Below are 17,236 nucleotides of genomic sequence, written 5' to 3'. Positions count from 1 at the left end.
GACTGATGATCAGAGTCGAGTGCAGGTCGTCATGAGCATCAGCTGCTCCTCCTCTCCTCCGGGCCACAATTACACCCACATAATGATCCGTCACTGGAGACAACACACAATCACACACACACAGAGCAAACCCACACACTCCACAGCTGCGCTGCTCACGCAAAACTACATTCATCACCATAACACAGGCAGAAGAAGAATACAGAAGTGCATCAATAACTCATCAGATCTAAACAAAACGTTCCTCTAGTCTAAACAGACCCAGACGACATCTATCACACACACACATGCACGCAAGCACACACACACACACACACACACACACACACACACACACACACACACACACACACACAGGCACACGCATACACACTCAAACACACACACACACACACACACACACACACACACACACACACACACACACACACACACACACACACACACACACACACACACACACACACACACTCTCACAAAACACACTCAAACACACACACTCTCACACACAAACACTCACACACACTACAATGACGACATCTATCACACACACGCATGCACGCACACACATACACACTCAAACACACGCACACACTCAAATGCACCCCCACACACACACACACACACACACACACACACACACACACACTCACTCACTCACTCACTCACAAACACTCACACACTCAAACACACACTCACACGCACCCACACAAACACACACACACTACAAAAAATAAAAATAAATGGATGTTACTTTGAAACATTTTTCACTTCTAGTAATATATATATATATATATATATATATATATATATATATATATATCTTTTTCTACAAATAATTAACAAAGAAACAGCAAGTAACAACCCAGAGAACAGGGAAGGTTCTCTCAAAGTTATGAACAAACGTTCCTCCAGTAACATTCATCTGGTCTTTAATAATGTTAGCACAAAAACATGATTTATACATCATTCATAAAATGTTTCAGTTGGATGTTCGTCTGATGTTGTTACTTTGATTCAGAACGTTCAGAGAACATTAAAATGTAACGTTCCATAATGTTTGAAGAATGATACGATGATTAATGTTCACATGACCAAGAAAAAAACGTTTCTAATATTTTTGTGTAACGAATACGACTCTGGGTTAATTTGAATTAGCTCAAGGATATAGGGAAAAGTCGCATGTACATTTATTTTATCAATTATCGAGATTACCTCGTTCTATGACTGGTCTAATCATCAGTTATTCGTCCAGCGAAGACTGTAAGATCATCACAGTCAAGAACAAACTCCAATAAAGTTTAGGTTCTGGCCACGAACAGTAAACTTTATGAGTTTATTAATTAAAACTACGGAATGTAGTCTAATATCGAGCTTGTAGCTTAAGACCTTTTATTTCAGTGACTTTAGAATGGTGGGTTTTTGAAACACAGAGACAGTGAAAAGTATAAATGGATTTTAATAAGTGTAACTTAACTAGATTATATGAGCTACGAATAGAAACGTACGTAAAAATGCAACCAATAAACACAACAAACATTTAAACAATAATAACATACGTGATAAGAATAAAATGACATGAAAGAAAGAAAGAAAGAAAATGGAAAGCTAGTAATTGTTACATACAGAAACCTAAAGTTACGAGACACCGGGAAAAACAGCTTTTATCAGACAATGTAGCTTTACTTGCAAGTTTCTGTGCTCTTTCTGGTCAGGCTGAAGAAGAGGGAGCGCGCGCGTGCGCGTGTCCTGTTCTGCTGCGTCTTCCGGTGTCGCGCGAAGCTTGAAAAGGCTCACTGAAATGTACTATTACAGAGAAAGTTCGTCTCCCGGGATGGGAGAGGTCGGAAATCTTGGTTGCAAAGACAAGGCAGCTACTCGACCATGTGTTGGTCAGAGGAGAAGGTCCAAAGCCTTTCCCGAGGGTCCTGGAGAAGCGTTGCCAGGGGAGGAGAGGAGAGTAGGAGCAAAAGTAAAAGCAAAGCACCAAGAGAGAAGGGAAGCATGATATTTTGAAGGGGCCAAAACTCACGCCCTCTCACGGACGTGGGCCAACCGTCTTTAACAACGGATCGGGCACACCTCCTGACGTTTCGAGATCTATACCCCCCTTCCTCTTAGAAATTGGAACGATAGATTCGTTCGTAACATTAATATCACTGGTATTAATAAAACAATTCATCCTCTGATATGTTGCGTTAAACATTCGAGACCGTTGGGATATCTGGAACAAGACGATACCATGAATGGCACTGCTATGACATAATTACACACAGATACACGATTATAGTCACATCACATTGATTACAAACCAATAAAGTTATATAGGCATAGTATTTGGGACAAGGGATCATGCACACATCAAGAAAATACATTTAAACATTGTACCAAATGATTTCGATCACGCGTGGTAGGATCCATGTGGGTTTCTGTGTGTGTGTGCGTGTGTGTGTGACCAGGACTGAGAGTTCATGCTGCCGCTGAACTTTTGCTCTCTTGCCTATGTGTGTTAATGCAGCTCGGCCCACGTGTGGAATCACGAGGGGGCAAAATATGATATTATGCTCGGGGAATTAAAATGCATGGAACCATAACGTTTATCACAGTCCCTTACCAAAAATCTCCTTCGTCTCGCGACGAGGATTAGAACACTTTGAGGAACATAGGAATACATATCAACATTTAAAGAGTTTACTCTGAAGAGTTTCATGGAAAGTTCCATGTGTGTGTGTGGTGTGTGTGTCTCTATGGCTTGTCACGTGATCCCAAGGCATGGGGGGGGGTGTTCGATTGGAAGATGGCATTCAGCAAAGACAATGGCAGTTCTGTGGACCAGCCTGAGGTGTTTTAGAATTGATGCTGCTATGGTCCTGGAGAACTGAAACTGAAAGGAGTCAGTCTTTTAAATTTGCCTTCAGTACACAAAGAACCAATGATAGACATAGTAAGGGAATTGTCGTAGTACCCCGTGACAGCTTGAGAAACAATATAGACCTGTTCGTTTATTTCATTAAGTCGTGGTAAACATTAACCAGCAGAACAAAAACGATGTGTTTTCGATCAACATGATACACTTAACTAGAAACAGATGTCGTTGTGGCTACATTCCCCCTTTTTGTTAAACGAAATTCGGGATGGAATTCGTTGAACAACAAATAGGCACAATGGATGGCAGGTGGATCATGATGGACAACTAGCAGGTGGTTGTTAGGCTGATGACTCAGCTCAAGTGAGGTTGAGGGGTCCCCCCCCGCCAGACACGGCTTTGTGAGCTTGGCTGTGGATGCTCACGTCTCGTTGAGTCTGGTACTGGTGATGTCCGATTGTGGCTGCTTTCTCGCGAACCACCACAGCATCCTGTTAGAGGAAAAAGGGAGAGAGAGAGAAAGGGAGGAATAATTTTCAGCGATGGATGTCCTTGGTTGTCTAGGACCGTCTTGTTGCTTCGCTGAGGTTGGTATGCCACGTGCTTCGATGTGCCATGCGTGGCTTTCGTGCTGCGGTGTTCAGCACATGGGCACCCTTGGCATAGGAAAGGTCTGTTCATCAGAGGTCCGCATGACCTTTCTTTGTACACAGCTGAGGTGTCGTAAGCGGCTCTGAGGCGTGCAGTGTAGTTGGTAAAGTTTGTTCGTGCTGTGTAATCACTGCAATCGTGATGGTGGTATGTATGTGGCGCAGACATCAGTCTGGTTACTCACTGCAGGTCAGAGATGACCTCGAAGCAGTAGGGGTCAGTGTTCGTTTTCTGTGTCGGTGTCAGACGTGGCTGCACTGTCTTCATCTGTTGTGTAAGACGACTCAGGCTCATCAGGGTTCTGGAGAGAGTGGCTACAGGTTTGACGGTCAGGGCTTGGAGTTCTGGACGGCGGGTGATGCTGGTTCCAGAATCTTTCGGAGCGCTGGGTCCGACGCTTTGGACGAGTACCATCACAGTCGTGCTGCCACCTGCTGTCTGGCTCGGAGCAGTGTTCAGAGACGGAGTAGATTGTGTGTGTTTTTACAGTCTTTTCATCTATAGCCCTTTGCTTGGTGTGAGCCTTGTGGACTAAGTCTCTGAGTTTTCGAGTGGACATTGTTCGTGGGCAGACAAGCACGTCAAGATGTCCACTCACGCTGCTATGTAGATTTCGCAGAAACAATGTTCTGAAATTCACATCCTCTTCCATACCTGGGGAGTTGGTTGCTCCGAAGAACGTTTGTCGGAGTCGGTCATAATAGGAGTGTGGGGGCTCAAGTCGGCCCTGCTTTACGTCAAAGGCCGCGATAAACCCTTGGTCTGCCTCTGGATCAGAGAATTCGCGGATCAAAGCTTGTCGCAGTTGCTTGTAATCTGCTTTGACCGCCTGTGGTTGGCGGTCCAGAAAACTACGCACATCTCTACTTGCGGTGATTCGTAACAGGTAGAATTTGTCCCAAGCTGTCAGGTTGGCGACAGTTTGCAGGTGAAAGTCAATGTCTTGAAGGTACGAATTGACACTGTGGTCTCCGGCAAACGTAGGGATGTTGCGGGCTAGTTTATCAAGGCTTTTGGGAGGAGAGCTGTTGCTGGGGGCCCAATCCGTCTGGAGAGGATTCTGACCCTTTACAGCTCCGCCCCCCTCAGCTTTTGGTGTTTGGCTGACCGGGAGAAACTCTGTGATGTGTGTTTCTCCGTTCCAGACACTCTGCAGTCTGTAAGCATGTTTTAGTTCTGCATGAACAGTGTCAAGTTCATCTTGGAGCTCGTGTCTCTGCTGAGTGAGCTGATGGATTTTAGTCTCTGCTCTCTCCAGGAGAGCTTCAGCCTGTTGGAGCCTTTCGTTGAGTTCCTTCCGGGTGAGTTCCTCCGACTGCTGCCTTTGTTCTGTGTGCCGATGAAGATCATCTAGGGCATTTTGAAGTCTTTCAACTTCCTGTTGCAGCGTCATGTCCGTCTCGTCCTCTTCCTCGGTCAGGAAGAGTAGCTGGTCTAGATGGTTCTGTGTGTGTGCTCGGTCCTCCAGGTCTTCTGTGGAACCGGGTGAGCTCGACATCTCTGCTTACTGTGGTGAGAGAAGCACAGCACACAAAAAAGAGACAAAATGCAAGTTTGTTTTAGGGTCAAATGAGCTATACTCATACGGCTATGCCGTCTATGAGAATTTCGGGGCTAACTGATGCCGACAGTTAGCGGAGCCAATTTTGTGGGTATGGATAAACCCACAATAGAGATTTTGACAGGCGGTAGCCTGGGGGTCGTCTAATGACGCCGGCTCTGATCGTTACTCTATTCGCTTTCCTGGGGTCTCTCTTAGGTTCTGTCTGTGAGTGAAATGAGAGAAACAAATCACAACAGAATGGAGAAAGGCAAAGTTAGAGGTAGGGAAGAAAAGGGAAACACAACACAAGGAAGTGAATTGGTCTGCAATGAAATGTCACAAACAATAACACGGGGAGTGTTATAAAATAAAAATAAAGAGGCCTAAGCCTATAAACACTGACTGAGTCCTGCCAATAGATACACAATAAGGGATTACGAGGTTAGACTCAATGTAAATTAAGGCTTTCTGGTTTCATCAAATTGAGTAACTATGTATGCAGGAGTCAGAGGTAAAGGCTTTACAAAGAAAAAAAAAATAAAATAAAAATAAAATAGTGATACAACAAAAAGGGAAATTATGATAACTGATAGTGATTTATCAGAATAACCTACCCCCCCTTGGAGAGACTGGAGAAGAAAAAAAAAATTATCAATGAAATAAATTTTGAATAAACAACACAGGCTTGAGACGCAGGCAGAGGGATAGGCCCCGGCAGTGGGTTTGTGCCACAAAGGTGAGGGGCGTATGTCCTCTCAGTGGTCTACCTGGTTGAGTAAACAAAATTTTAAATTCAAATTCAAACTAGTTTAGATTGAAATTCAACTAAGCATGCAAGGAGATGTCCAAAGTAATAATAATAAGGAAGGAAAGAAAATTAGAATGATACAGTGATGTATCAATACTAAAATAATTAAAACTGAAATTCAGAATGACTTCCTATAATCCTTACAATAACACTGAAGTTATTAGTATTGCTTATAAAAATAATCAAACGAAGAGGGTAGCAATGAGACACCAATGCAGACTGAGACTGTCTAAGCTTTAACTCAAAAAGTTTTTTAGAACTTCACTTAAAGTGTGACAGTCAAAAACAGAAAAAGGAATTGTCTAACTCCAAATAATATCAGCATAAGCTAAGCTTGAATGCAGTTAAGTGTTTGAGAGAGAAAATGAATGCAGAGAGAAAAAGAAATTGAAAGCAGGTATTATCTTAGAACGCCACGAGATGGCGTAGTTGCGCTCGTGCAGGCTGACGTCAGGGGGAAGCGACGCTTACGCAGGATGACGTCGGTGTAGGGCGCGTGATTTGACAACCTGCCACACACCTAGAGGCTGCCCTCTAGTGTCGGTGACGTGATTCAGCAATTTAGACAGCAGATTTTTTTTTCTGTGGAAATCACGAGTATTTCGCGCTCTGTTGCATGCGGAAAATGCGAGTTTCACAACATGTAACTACAGGAATTACACATTTTACATTACACATTGAGACGGTTTTATCATAAGAACAGGGACTGTCATATTTTCTTAATTCATAAAACTGGTCTTCAATTACACATTATCTCTGAAACGGTTTACATAAAAACAGGTATTAAAACTTCTTGTTTTAATCACTAGAAACTGTGAGCACGACAGGCATCAAAACATCTATTTACTTAAGCTGTGAGCACAACAGGCATCAAAACAGCTGTGAGCATGAATTATCTGCTCATCTCCCATAAGCATTAATCAAAGTAGCCCTTTTATGATTTTATGCGTAGGTTTTTCAAAATTGGTTCGCGACGCCAATTTCTGACCAGGAGTTTATCGTTAACGTATTATCATAAGGCCTATTACGACTGAAACTGAGGCACTGCCCAGGTCAGATTTACGTCTTCGTCCTAAAGAGATCCTTCGTCTTCATTTAGTCGGTTTAAATCATATTACATGTACTAACTGTAAAGAGTTTTGCTTCGTCTTTACAGAGACACAATGTAATGTCATGAACTGCAGTTTTAGCTCTTAACAGTGATTAAAAATGCTTAGACATTTTTAAAAATGTTAATTTGAAGAGCTGAGCTGGCTTTGTGCCTATAACGTCAGCTGAGTGAGTTCGCGTTATAGCGACTTACCTCACAATTCAAAACGCGCGTGTAACGTTACAAATATTAATACCAATAATACACATTCACTGAAACTGAATTTTGCCCACCAAAATAAAGTTTGAAACTGCCCGCATTCTCCACCAAAAATGTAACGAATACGACTCTGGGTTAATTTGAATTAGCTCAAGGATATAGGGAAAAGTCGCATGTACATTTATTTTATCAATTATCGAGATTACCTCGTTCTATGACTGGTCTAATCATCAGTTATTCGTCCAGCGAAGACTGTAAGATCATCACAGTCAAGAACAAACTCCAATAAAGTTTAGGTTCTGGCCACGAACAGTAAACTTTATGAGTTTATTAATTAAAACTACGGAATGTAGTCTAATATCGAGCTTGTAGCTTAAGACCTTTTATTTCAGTGACTTTAGAATGGTGGGTTTTTGAAACACAGAGACAGTGAAAAGTATAAATGGATTTTAATAAGTGTAACTTAACTAGATTATATGAGCTACGAATAGAAATGTACGTAAAAATGCAACCAATAAACACAACAAACATTTAAACAATAATAACATACGTGATAAGAATAAAATGACATGAAAGAAAGAAAGAAAGAAAATGGAAAGCTAGTAATTGTTACATACAGAAACCTAAAGTTACGAGACACCGGGAAAAACAGCTTTTATCAGACAATGTAGCTTTACTTGCAAGTTTCTGTGCTCTTTCTGGTCAGGCTGAAGAAGAGGGAGCGCGCGCGTGCGCGTGTCCTGTTCTGCTGCGTCTTCCGGTGTCGCGCGAAGCTTGAAAAGGCTCACTGAAATGTACTATTACAGAGAAAGTTCGTCTCCCGGGATGGGAGAGGTCGGAAATCTTGGTTGCAAAGACAAGGCAGCTACTCGACCATGTGTTGGTCAGAGGAGAAGGTCCAAAGCCTTTCCCGAGGGTCCTGGAGAAGCGTTGCCAGGGGAGGAGAGGAGAGTAGGAGCAAAAGTAAAAGCAAAGCACCAAGAGAGAAGGGAAGCATGATATTTTGAAGGGGCCAAAACTCACGCCCTCTCACGGACGTGGGCCAACCGTCTTTAACAACGGATCGGGCACACCTCCTGACGTTTCGAGATCTATACCCCCCTTCCTCTTAGAAATTGGAACGATAGATTCGTTCGTAACATTAATATCACTGGTATTAATAAAACAATTCATCCTCTGATATGTTGCGTTAAACATTCGAGACCGTTGGGATATCTGGAACAAGACGATACCATGAATGGCACTGCTATGACATAATTACACACAGATACACGATTATAGTCACATCACATTGATTACAAACCAATAAAGTTATATAGGCATAGTATTTGGGACAAGGGATCATGCACACATCAAGAAAATACATTTAAACATTGTACCAAATGATTTCGATCACGCGTGGTAGGATCCATGTGGGTTTCTGTGTGTGTGTGCGTGTGTGTGTGACCAGGACTGAGAGTTCATGCTGCCGCTGAACTTTTGCTCTCTTGCCTATGTGTGTTAATGCAGCTCGGCCCACGTGTGGAATCACGAGGGGGCAAAATATGATATTATGCTCGGGGAATTAAAATGCATGGAACCATAACGTTTATCACAGTCCCTTACCAAAAATCTCCTTCGTCTCGCGACGAGGATTAGAACACTTTGAGGAACATAGGAATACATATCAACATTTAAAGAGTTTACTCTGAAGAGTTTCATGGAAAGTTCCATGTGTGTGTGTGGTGTGTGTGTCTCTATGGCTTGTCACGTGATCCCAAGGCATGGGGGGGGGTGTTCGATTGGAAGATGGCATTCAGCAAAGACAATGGCAGTTCTGTGGACCAGCCTGAGGTGTTTTAGAATTGATGCTGCTATGGTCCTGGAGAACTGAAACTGAAAGGAGTCAGTCTTTTAAATTTGCCTTCAGTACACAAAGAACCAATGATAGACATAGTAAGGGAATTGTCGTAGTACCCCGTGACAGCTTGAGAAACAATATAGACCTGTTCGTTTATTTCATTAAGTCGTGGTAAACATTAACCAGCAGAACAAAAACGATGTGTTTTCGATCAACATGATACACTTAACTAGAAACAGATGTCGTTGTGGCTACATTTGTTAGCAGGGACATTAAATTAAACGTGAAGTTTTAAGTACAAAGACTGAAATAGTATTTTCTTGTAAAATGTCCAATAATCTTTAAAAAAGTTTTAAATAAAACAGTGTATGTTCGACACTGAAGAACCCTTGAGATTATGACAGTACTGAAAAATCAATGACTTACATTTGCTTATAATAATCAAAATTGTTTTGATTTTATACTCTTTTTAAAAAACTTTCCACACTTCAGAATCTCACCGCCAATGAATTGCGTTTATAATTCCTCACATATTTATTTTCCTGTGCTGTAATTATGACAATGATGATTGATTTCAAACTTTTTTATTAACAAACACTGGGAGCGTTAAAGTGACGAACTACAGCTGATTGAGTGATTCCAGAAAACTCCAGATTCTGATTCAGTTTGATCTTGAATGAAAAGGACAGGGTTATTATATTTACCTGAATCCATAACAATACATATTGTTACATGAAATGAAATAAACAATAACTACAATAAAACTAACCATAACTTGATGTACTGATAAATGAAATAAAAATGTATATAAACTATACTGATATATTTAAAAAATAATAATAAAATAACAAAAAACAAAATTAAAAAACTAAAATGAAAACTGATTCAAATGGTTAAAAAAGACTATAACTGTATCTCAATAATACTATAATAACACTGGATGAGAGAAAAATACAATTTGATTTTTTTTTTTTTTTAGTATATAATTTTTTATACATATTTTCAATTTGATAAATATTTTAAGTCATCTTTGAAGTTTTTTGAGGCCCCTTGTTGAGAAGCTCTGATCAAGCTCATAATCTTGCATTCACGTTTAACTAGAAATGATTTAATAATGCAAAAAAACAGTTTTAAAACATATAAAGTGCAGTAGAAGCCACTGCAGAGTCAGACATCAGTCAATCAGAAGTGATCACGCGCTGTGATTGGCCGGAGCGGCCGAGGGGAGGGACTTGGTGCGCTGGCGCTCGGTGTCGCCCTCCTCTGGGTCGGTCCGGGACTGAACGCAGGAGATGGAGCGGCTGACGCTCAGAGTGTGTGAGGTGTGTGTGTCGAACACAGGAGACTCAGGAGCTGCAGGCAGAACCAACAGTCAGGATCAACAGAAGAGATTTCTGATATGAATTACACATCATGGAACTCACGGGGGTCCGATGAGGCTCCTCCCTCTGTGCTGTGAGTGACAGGACCAGCCTCCGCCCCCTCAGTGACTGACAGCATCGGCAGAGCAGGGGATTCTGGGACGTCGTCCAGATGAGGAGGAACTGACGACAGAAGTCATGAGGTCAGATTCATCACGTGTGTGTGTGTGTGTGAGTGTGAGAGTGTGTGTGTGTGTGTGTGTGTGTGAGTGTGAGTGTGAGAGAGAGTGTGAGTGTGTATGTGTGTGTGTGTGTGTGTGTGTGTGTGTGTATGTGTGTGTTTGTGAGCATGTGTGTGTGTGACTCACTGATGCAGTCAGAGGTGCTGAATGACACGGATGGACGGCTGGAGCGGTGCTCTGATGACGGTGTGTGTTCAGCTGTGTGTTTGTGTGCAGGTGTGTGGGTGTCTTCAGGTGTGTGTGTGTGTTGAGGTGTGTGTTTGAGTCTTCTGGCTGCAGGTTCATCTTGAGCCCCTTTCTGGACTGCTAGTGTCGTGTGTCCATGATCTCCACCTGCTCAATAACAGAAAACTGAGAAAGCCTGACCAGACAGTTGTGAAGCATTCCGAAGTAGTTTTAAAGGGGTTATATGTAGAATTCAGAAACCCTTGATGTTAGTGACACCGGTGGGTGGCCATGAAGTGCAATGCAGGTGCTAGGGTATTCTGGGTGGATGCTAGGGTGTTGCTATGGGGTTGTTTTGCAGTGCTATTGTATTCTTAGAGGAAGTTCTAAGAAGAAGTTCCTAGGGTGTTGCTACAGCGTGGTGTTCTGGGAGGTTGCTAGGGTGTTGCTATGTGGTTGCTACAGCATAGCAAGGACAGTTTTGCTAGGATGTTGCTATGGTATGTGCTAGAGTATTCTGGGTGGTTGCCAGTGTGTTGCTATGGGTTTGTTTTGCATTGCTATGGTGTTCTTGGTGGTTTCTAATAAGTTTCTAGGATGTTGTTATATGGTTGCTACAACATATTGCTCTGGGAGGCTGTTAGGGTGTTGCTATGCAGGTGCTAGGGCATTCTGGGTGGTTGCTAAGGTGTTTCTATGGGGTTGTTTTGCGGTGCTATGGTGTTCTTGGTGGTTTCTAAGCAGTTCCTAGGGTGTTGCTATGTGGTTGCTACAGCATGGTGTTCTGGGAGGTTGCTAGGGTGTTGCTATGCGGTTGCTTCTGGTCTTCTGTCAGTAAATTTACACAGACATTAGACTCACACACATCAACATCATCATCATCATCATCTTAAACACACAATGACGTCACCTTCATCAGGAGCTTCAGCTTTGGATGCTGCAGATGGAGACACGCCTGCCTGCGAGTGACATCATCATCATCATCATCATCAGTCAGCTCATGTTTATCAGAGATTTCATCATCTGAATGCTGAATAAATAAGCTTTCCATTGATGGATGGATTGTTAGGATAGGGCAATATTTGGCCGAGATACAACTATTTCCAAAATATCTTCATGGAACATGATCTTTACCTAATATACTAATGATTTTTGGCATAAAAGAAAAATCGATAATTTTGACCCATACAATGTATTGTTGGCTATTGCCACAAATATAGCCGTGCGACTTGTAACTGGTTTCGTGATCCAGGGTCACATATGTGATCAGACTGAATTGGATCACAGTGCTGACCAGCGGGTGAAACTCACCTTCTTGCGCTTCTCTTGTTTGGCCCGTATCTCCGCCAGCAGCAGGTCGTTGCCGAGCACCTGCGCGCCCATGTGACGCCCCGTCAGCGGACTGCCCCGTTTGACGCCATCCTGCACGTGACCTTTGACCTCATGCGCAACAGGCTCCGGGATCACGACCGGCTCTGGGGGCGGGGCGTCTGTTTCCGTTGTTGTCACGGAGACCGTTGTCATCGTTGTCGCGGTCGCCATGGGACCAGGGGTGGGGCTGGTGGGCGTGGCTTTGGTGGAGGAGCGATGCTTGATGAGGCTGAAGAAGCCGCTCAGTCGAGAGTCTCTGCTCTTCTCTGTGTCCGCGGCAGGCGCTCTGCAGCCAGCAAGAAAAAGCCGTCATTTCACCGTCTAGGTTAACTACCCAGCATGCAATTTTGCTTTTAAAAGATGTCTAATAGCCGTCCAAACACAGCCCAGATGTCTTGGCTAAAACAAGGCAAAATTTGGGCTGCCAGTGAAAATTGTATAGATGTCTAACCAGAGCCCAAGAATAGACTCGTCATCAGTTAGACAACAAAGAGTGAAGAAATGAAACCAAACACTGTTGACTTTGCTTACATGATGGAATATCAAACATCTCACAAGTTGGTTTGGCAAAAATGAGATGTAACCAAATTCCAAGGTTTTTTGGCTAAAAGTGGGTTATCTAATTGATGATTAGTCTATTCTTGGGCTCTGGTTTAGACGTCTATACAATTTTCAATGGCAGCCCAAATTATGCCTTGTTTTAGCCAAGACGTCTGGGCTGTGTTTGGACGGCTATTAGACATCTTTTAAACGCAAAATTGCTTGCTGGGCAGACAGAACGAGCGTGAGGCCCAAGTCCACCACACACACTCCACTTCACATCTCCCATCTTACTTAGCTACGATGTTGGTGACTTTTCTGGAGTAGAACTCTGGAACGCCTTCATCCACAGAGCTGCTCTGATCCAGTTCCTGCACAGGGTCAGTGCTGATTGGCTGACACTGAGAAAACATCCAATCATAGGTGTTTAATGAGCCGGTCTGTCTATGAGGATGATTCACACTGACCGTGAACTTTCACCTCCAAACTCAAACATTTCATTCCTATCTAGTCAAGTCAGTCAATTTCTACAGCTCTTTATTCAGTACAGATCGTTTCAAACTGTGTGCAACTTCACAGTAATAAACAGGGAAATAACAGAATCAATGATGCAAACTTCATCAAGTATGAGAGAGATTCAGTGGTGAAGCCACTCTACAGAAGATGAGAGAGTCATTATTCAGATCAGTTTTTGTTCTCATCTGATAGTGTCAGTGCAGTCAGATTAATATTATTACTGGATATTACGTGTCCCATGGACATGAAAATAATAATCTGTCCGGTTCATTTATTTTGTCCTTGGCTTTGTAAAAAACTGTCTCACTTTTATTAAGTGGCTTTAACAACTATGTACTAACATTGAAATGAATAATTTGATACAATGGATTTAGTGTATATCTGTTTTTACATTGTACTCATATTTAAAAAATACCAGCATGTAATTACAGCTGTAATTAATTTGTCATTACATTTGTAATTACACTGTTGACCCTTACACCTTAACCCAGCCTTAAACCTACCCATACCAGCACAACCATATGTCCCTAACCTTACCCATATCACACCTCAACAGCAGCAAAAGTGTTTTACAATACAACATGAACACAATAAGTACATTGTACAAGTACATAAAGCCACTTAATATAAAGTGGGACCAAAACTGCTTTGCGTCCCTGTAAACTCACACGCTGTGTTTCTCTGAGTGTGTTCTGGCGTCTCACGGCGGCTCTGCTGGGTTTGGTCTTCTTGGTGCGCCGCGGCCTGAACTTGGTGGCGTGCTGAAGAGGGGGTGTGTCTCCGGTGGGCAAGTCGCAGAAGCTCATAGGCTGAGGCTGCGGTAGCTCCGCCTCCACTGGGGGCGGGGACTCTGGCTGTTGAGTGGGCGGAGTCGGGGGCGGCGGCAGATCGCCCACACAGGGAGACACGTCCTCTAATGCCTTAAACAGATCAAAGTCCAGCTCTGACATGCACACACACACACACACACACACACACACACACACACACACACACACACCAGACACACAATTAACCAGCAGTAATTAACATACTCTAACGAGAGCAATGGAATCTAATTGGTGTAGGTGATGTGTACCGAAGGCGGAGGACATGGGTCTGAACATCCTGCTGTGAATGCTCTTCCTCTTGGCTTTATGTGTCCGCTGGAGATCGAACACACACAGACAGACATCAGCGTTCACCTGATATAACACTCACATCTCATTAACACTCATATGCATGAGCAAATACACAGCATCAACATGTTGTGACTGTTCTTTTTGGAGCTCATGATCACAGTATTATTTCACAGAAGAGAAAAGAACAGCACAATCTGCTCAACATCTGCGTGTGTGTGTGGGCATGTTTAGCTATACTTGTGACCAAATGTGTGTGATGGGTAGGTTTAAGGGTTGGGTTAGTGTGTGTGTGTGTGTGTGTGTGTGTGTGTGTGTGTGTGTGCGTGCGAGCGAGTGAGTGTGTGTGAGTGAGTGTGTACCTGTGGTTCTGGATCTGCTGGTATCTGTATTTCTTTCTCGTCTAGAACTTCTGTCTCCTGTGAGTCCTGATGCAGCAGCAACTGCTGACCTCTCCTGCTCAGATGACCCGCCTGACACACACACACACACACACGTGAATGAGGCACACACACATCTCTACTGAGATAATGTGTAGTTTTGTGTGTGTAAATCTCACCAGTGTGTGTTGAGAGCGAGAAAGTGACTGCAAGATCTCATCAGTGATGTATTCAGAGAGACACGACGCCATACTGAGCTTCACCTCACTGAACACACACACACACACACACACACACACACAACAATCTGTTAACATGTGACTGTGTGTTAAATGATTGACACGTTACCTCAGTAGAGATGATCTCTGTGTAAGCGTAAGCGGACCTGATCTTGTTGATGATGTCAAAGGCCGACTGCTCCAGCAGGGTGGAGGTGATGAAGGCCTTCGACACACTCGTCCTCCCTTCACTGGCGTGGAGAAGATTCTCACGCAAACACGCCTGCTGCATGACGTGAGGACACACACTCTGAGCCGTGTCCAACATCGACACCAGCAAACCCTGAACACACACACATCTCAGAGAGTTTCAGTGTGTGTGTGTGTGTGAGTAAGTAAGTGAGTGAGTGAGTGTGTGTGTGTGTGTGTGTGTGTGTGTACCTGCAGCTGCTGGTCTATAAGTATGCTGATCTCTCCTGCCACTGAACACAGTTTCTCCTGCACCTGCTGCACACACACTCCCGCTGACCCGTCACTGATGCCTGCCGATGAGCGCTGGTCATACAGACTGCGCAGAAGCTACACACACACACACACACACACACACACACACACACACACAGAACATGCTGCTTTAGTTCATCTTCAGGAGCACCTATTGTACTTTTGTCTATGTTCATCTCTCTTTAGTGTGAAATGTTGCTGTTTGAACATGAAAAAGCTCCAGTTAATCTCTATATCAGTCACTGTTTCTGAACTCCTGAAACGCCTTCACTGTAGTCTTGAGTTCCCTTTCAGTCGGTCACCGATGAATTGGGATCTCGTTTGAGAGACCAATCCACTTCGAGTGTAACTAAACGAGCCAATGCACATTGGCATGCTGGTTTTGCATCCAACGGCCCACAGCGCGGGTCTAAATACGGAGGCATTGCATATTTGCCTTTCGCTTCTCTGCTTTGCCGACCGGTTCATCTGTTCTGCTCCTGCAATTCCCAGGCTGTGTCCTGAGAGATGAGTCTGCTGTTCTGCATTCATGGATGCGTCATGTTCTCACTGCAGGAACATGACCATTGCGTGTTGAGATCAAGACTCGAATACGTCTCTAGAGACGGAGTCCCTTTGCCTATTCCCCGATCTAGTTCTGGATCTGGTGGATCCGGTCTACTTCGGCTAATAGCACCGGTGATCTGATGATAACCCTGCATCTCTTCCGTGAGCACTTAACCTCATAAAAAAATTCCTTTTCCTTTAATCCTCCTTTGTCTGGCCTATGCTACTCTAAGCAATGCCCGAACTTATTTTTGAGCACTTCTTGTGTTGTTTTTGCCTATTCATGATGACTCGCTTGCTTTAGTCCACATTTGTAAGTCGCTTTGGACAAAGGCTTCTGCTAAATGACTAAAGGTAAAATGTAAATATAACAGTGAGGGCTTCCCTGACGAGACCTCCTCTTGCACACTGCAGCCAATTAAGCTTCCAAGGGAGGGAGTGTCCGGGCATGCTGTGGTTTTCACGGATGCCTCGTCCACCTGCTGGGGGGCCACGTAAAACGGGCATGCAGTCTCGGACATGTGATGTGCCCATCAACTGCCTCGAGGTGCTTGCAGTACGTCTTGCGCTGCGCCACCTCAAGGGGACGCTACATGGCGAGCATGTGCTGGTCTGTACGGACAGCACTGCCGTCGCATTGATGCAACTCACCTTCCATCTCCTCCTTTGGAGTCAGAAGCATCTGAGGTCGCTTTGTGCCATTCACATCCCAGGCGTGCTAAATCGTGCAGCCGACGAGCTCTTACACAGCCTACCCTTCCAGGAGAATGGAGACTCCATCCCTAGGCGGTCCAGATGATTTGGAGGTGCAAAGGTAGATCTGTTGCCTCTCCGGACAGTTGCCAGTTGTTTGATACCCTGATCGAGGGGACGGCAAGGACGCACTGGCACACAGTTGGCCTCGGGGTCCTTTACCAAAGTGATTCTTCTCGCACAAACACAGTGCAGAGTCAGGGAGGAAGAGGAGCAGGTCTTGTTAGTTGCGCTGTACTGGCCCAACCGGACCTGGTTCTTGGAAGGATCTAGAAAGGATCTACTTTCTCAGAGACGGGACACCCTGTGGCACCCGCGTCTGGAATCTCCACGTCTGGTCTTTGGATGGGACGTGGAGGTTTTAGGTGACCAACCCGAAGCGGTGGTAGACAACATCACTTTGGCTAGAGCCTCCTCTACGAGGCGCCTCTATGTGTTGAAGTGGAACTTACTCGTTGAGTGGCGTTGAGTGGCGGAGATGCCCGGTCAGGACTTTGCTTTCCTC

At 44.0% G+C, this 17,236-nt stretch overlaps 1 protein-coding gene across 2 annotated transcripts in view; it reads right to left on the bottom strand.

Annotated features, from left to right (window-relative positions):
• Positions 1–9,636: 9,636 nt before the first annotated feature.
• carmil1 (capping protein regulator and myosin 1 linker 1) overlaps positions 9,637–17,236 on the bottom strand; it is a 35,211-nt gene continuing 27,611 nt past the window's right edge. Inside the window, exons 26-37 of one of the 2 annotated variants that reach the window (XM_081376941.1) lie at positions 15,370–15,507; positions 15,096–15,271; positions 14,890–14,977; positions 14,693–14,803; positions 14,291–14,357; positions 13,881–14,155; positions 12,991–13,097; positions 12,097–12,442; positions 11,696–11,744; positions 10,747–10,953; positions 10,442–10,561; positions 9,637–10,370 (exon numbers count right to left, since the gene is read on the bottom strand). In XM_081376941.1, the coding sequence (XP_081233067.1) occupies positions 10,210–10,370; positions 10,442–10,561; positions 10,747–10,953; positions 11,696–11,744; positions 12,097–12,442; positions 12,991–13,097; positions 13,881–14,155; positions 14,291–14,357; positions 14,693–14,803; positions 14,890–14,977; positions 15,096–15,271; positions 15,370–15,507 (1,845 nt within the window). In that variant the 3' untranslated portion in view covers positions 9,637–10,209. Of the gene's footprint in view, positions 10,371–10,441; positions 10,562–10,746; positions 10,954–11,695; positions 11,745–12,096; positions 12,443–12,990; positions 13,098–13,880; positions 14,156–14,290; positions 14,358–14,692; positions 14,804–14,889; positions 14,978–15,095; positions 15,272–15,369; positions 15,508–17,236 lie in introns of those variants that run through there. The other variant, XM_081376942.1, reaches the window with a different exon arrangement.

The sequence above is a fragment of the Scardinius erythrophthalmus genome (genome assembly GCF_964197995.2).
Source record: "Scardinius erythrophthalmus genome assembly, chromosome: 10".
NCBI lineage: Eukaryota > Metazoa > Chordata > Actinopteri > Cypriniformes > Leuciscidae > Scardinius > Scardinius erythrophthalmus.
This window is presented reverse-complemented; position numbering and strand designations above follow the sequence as displayed.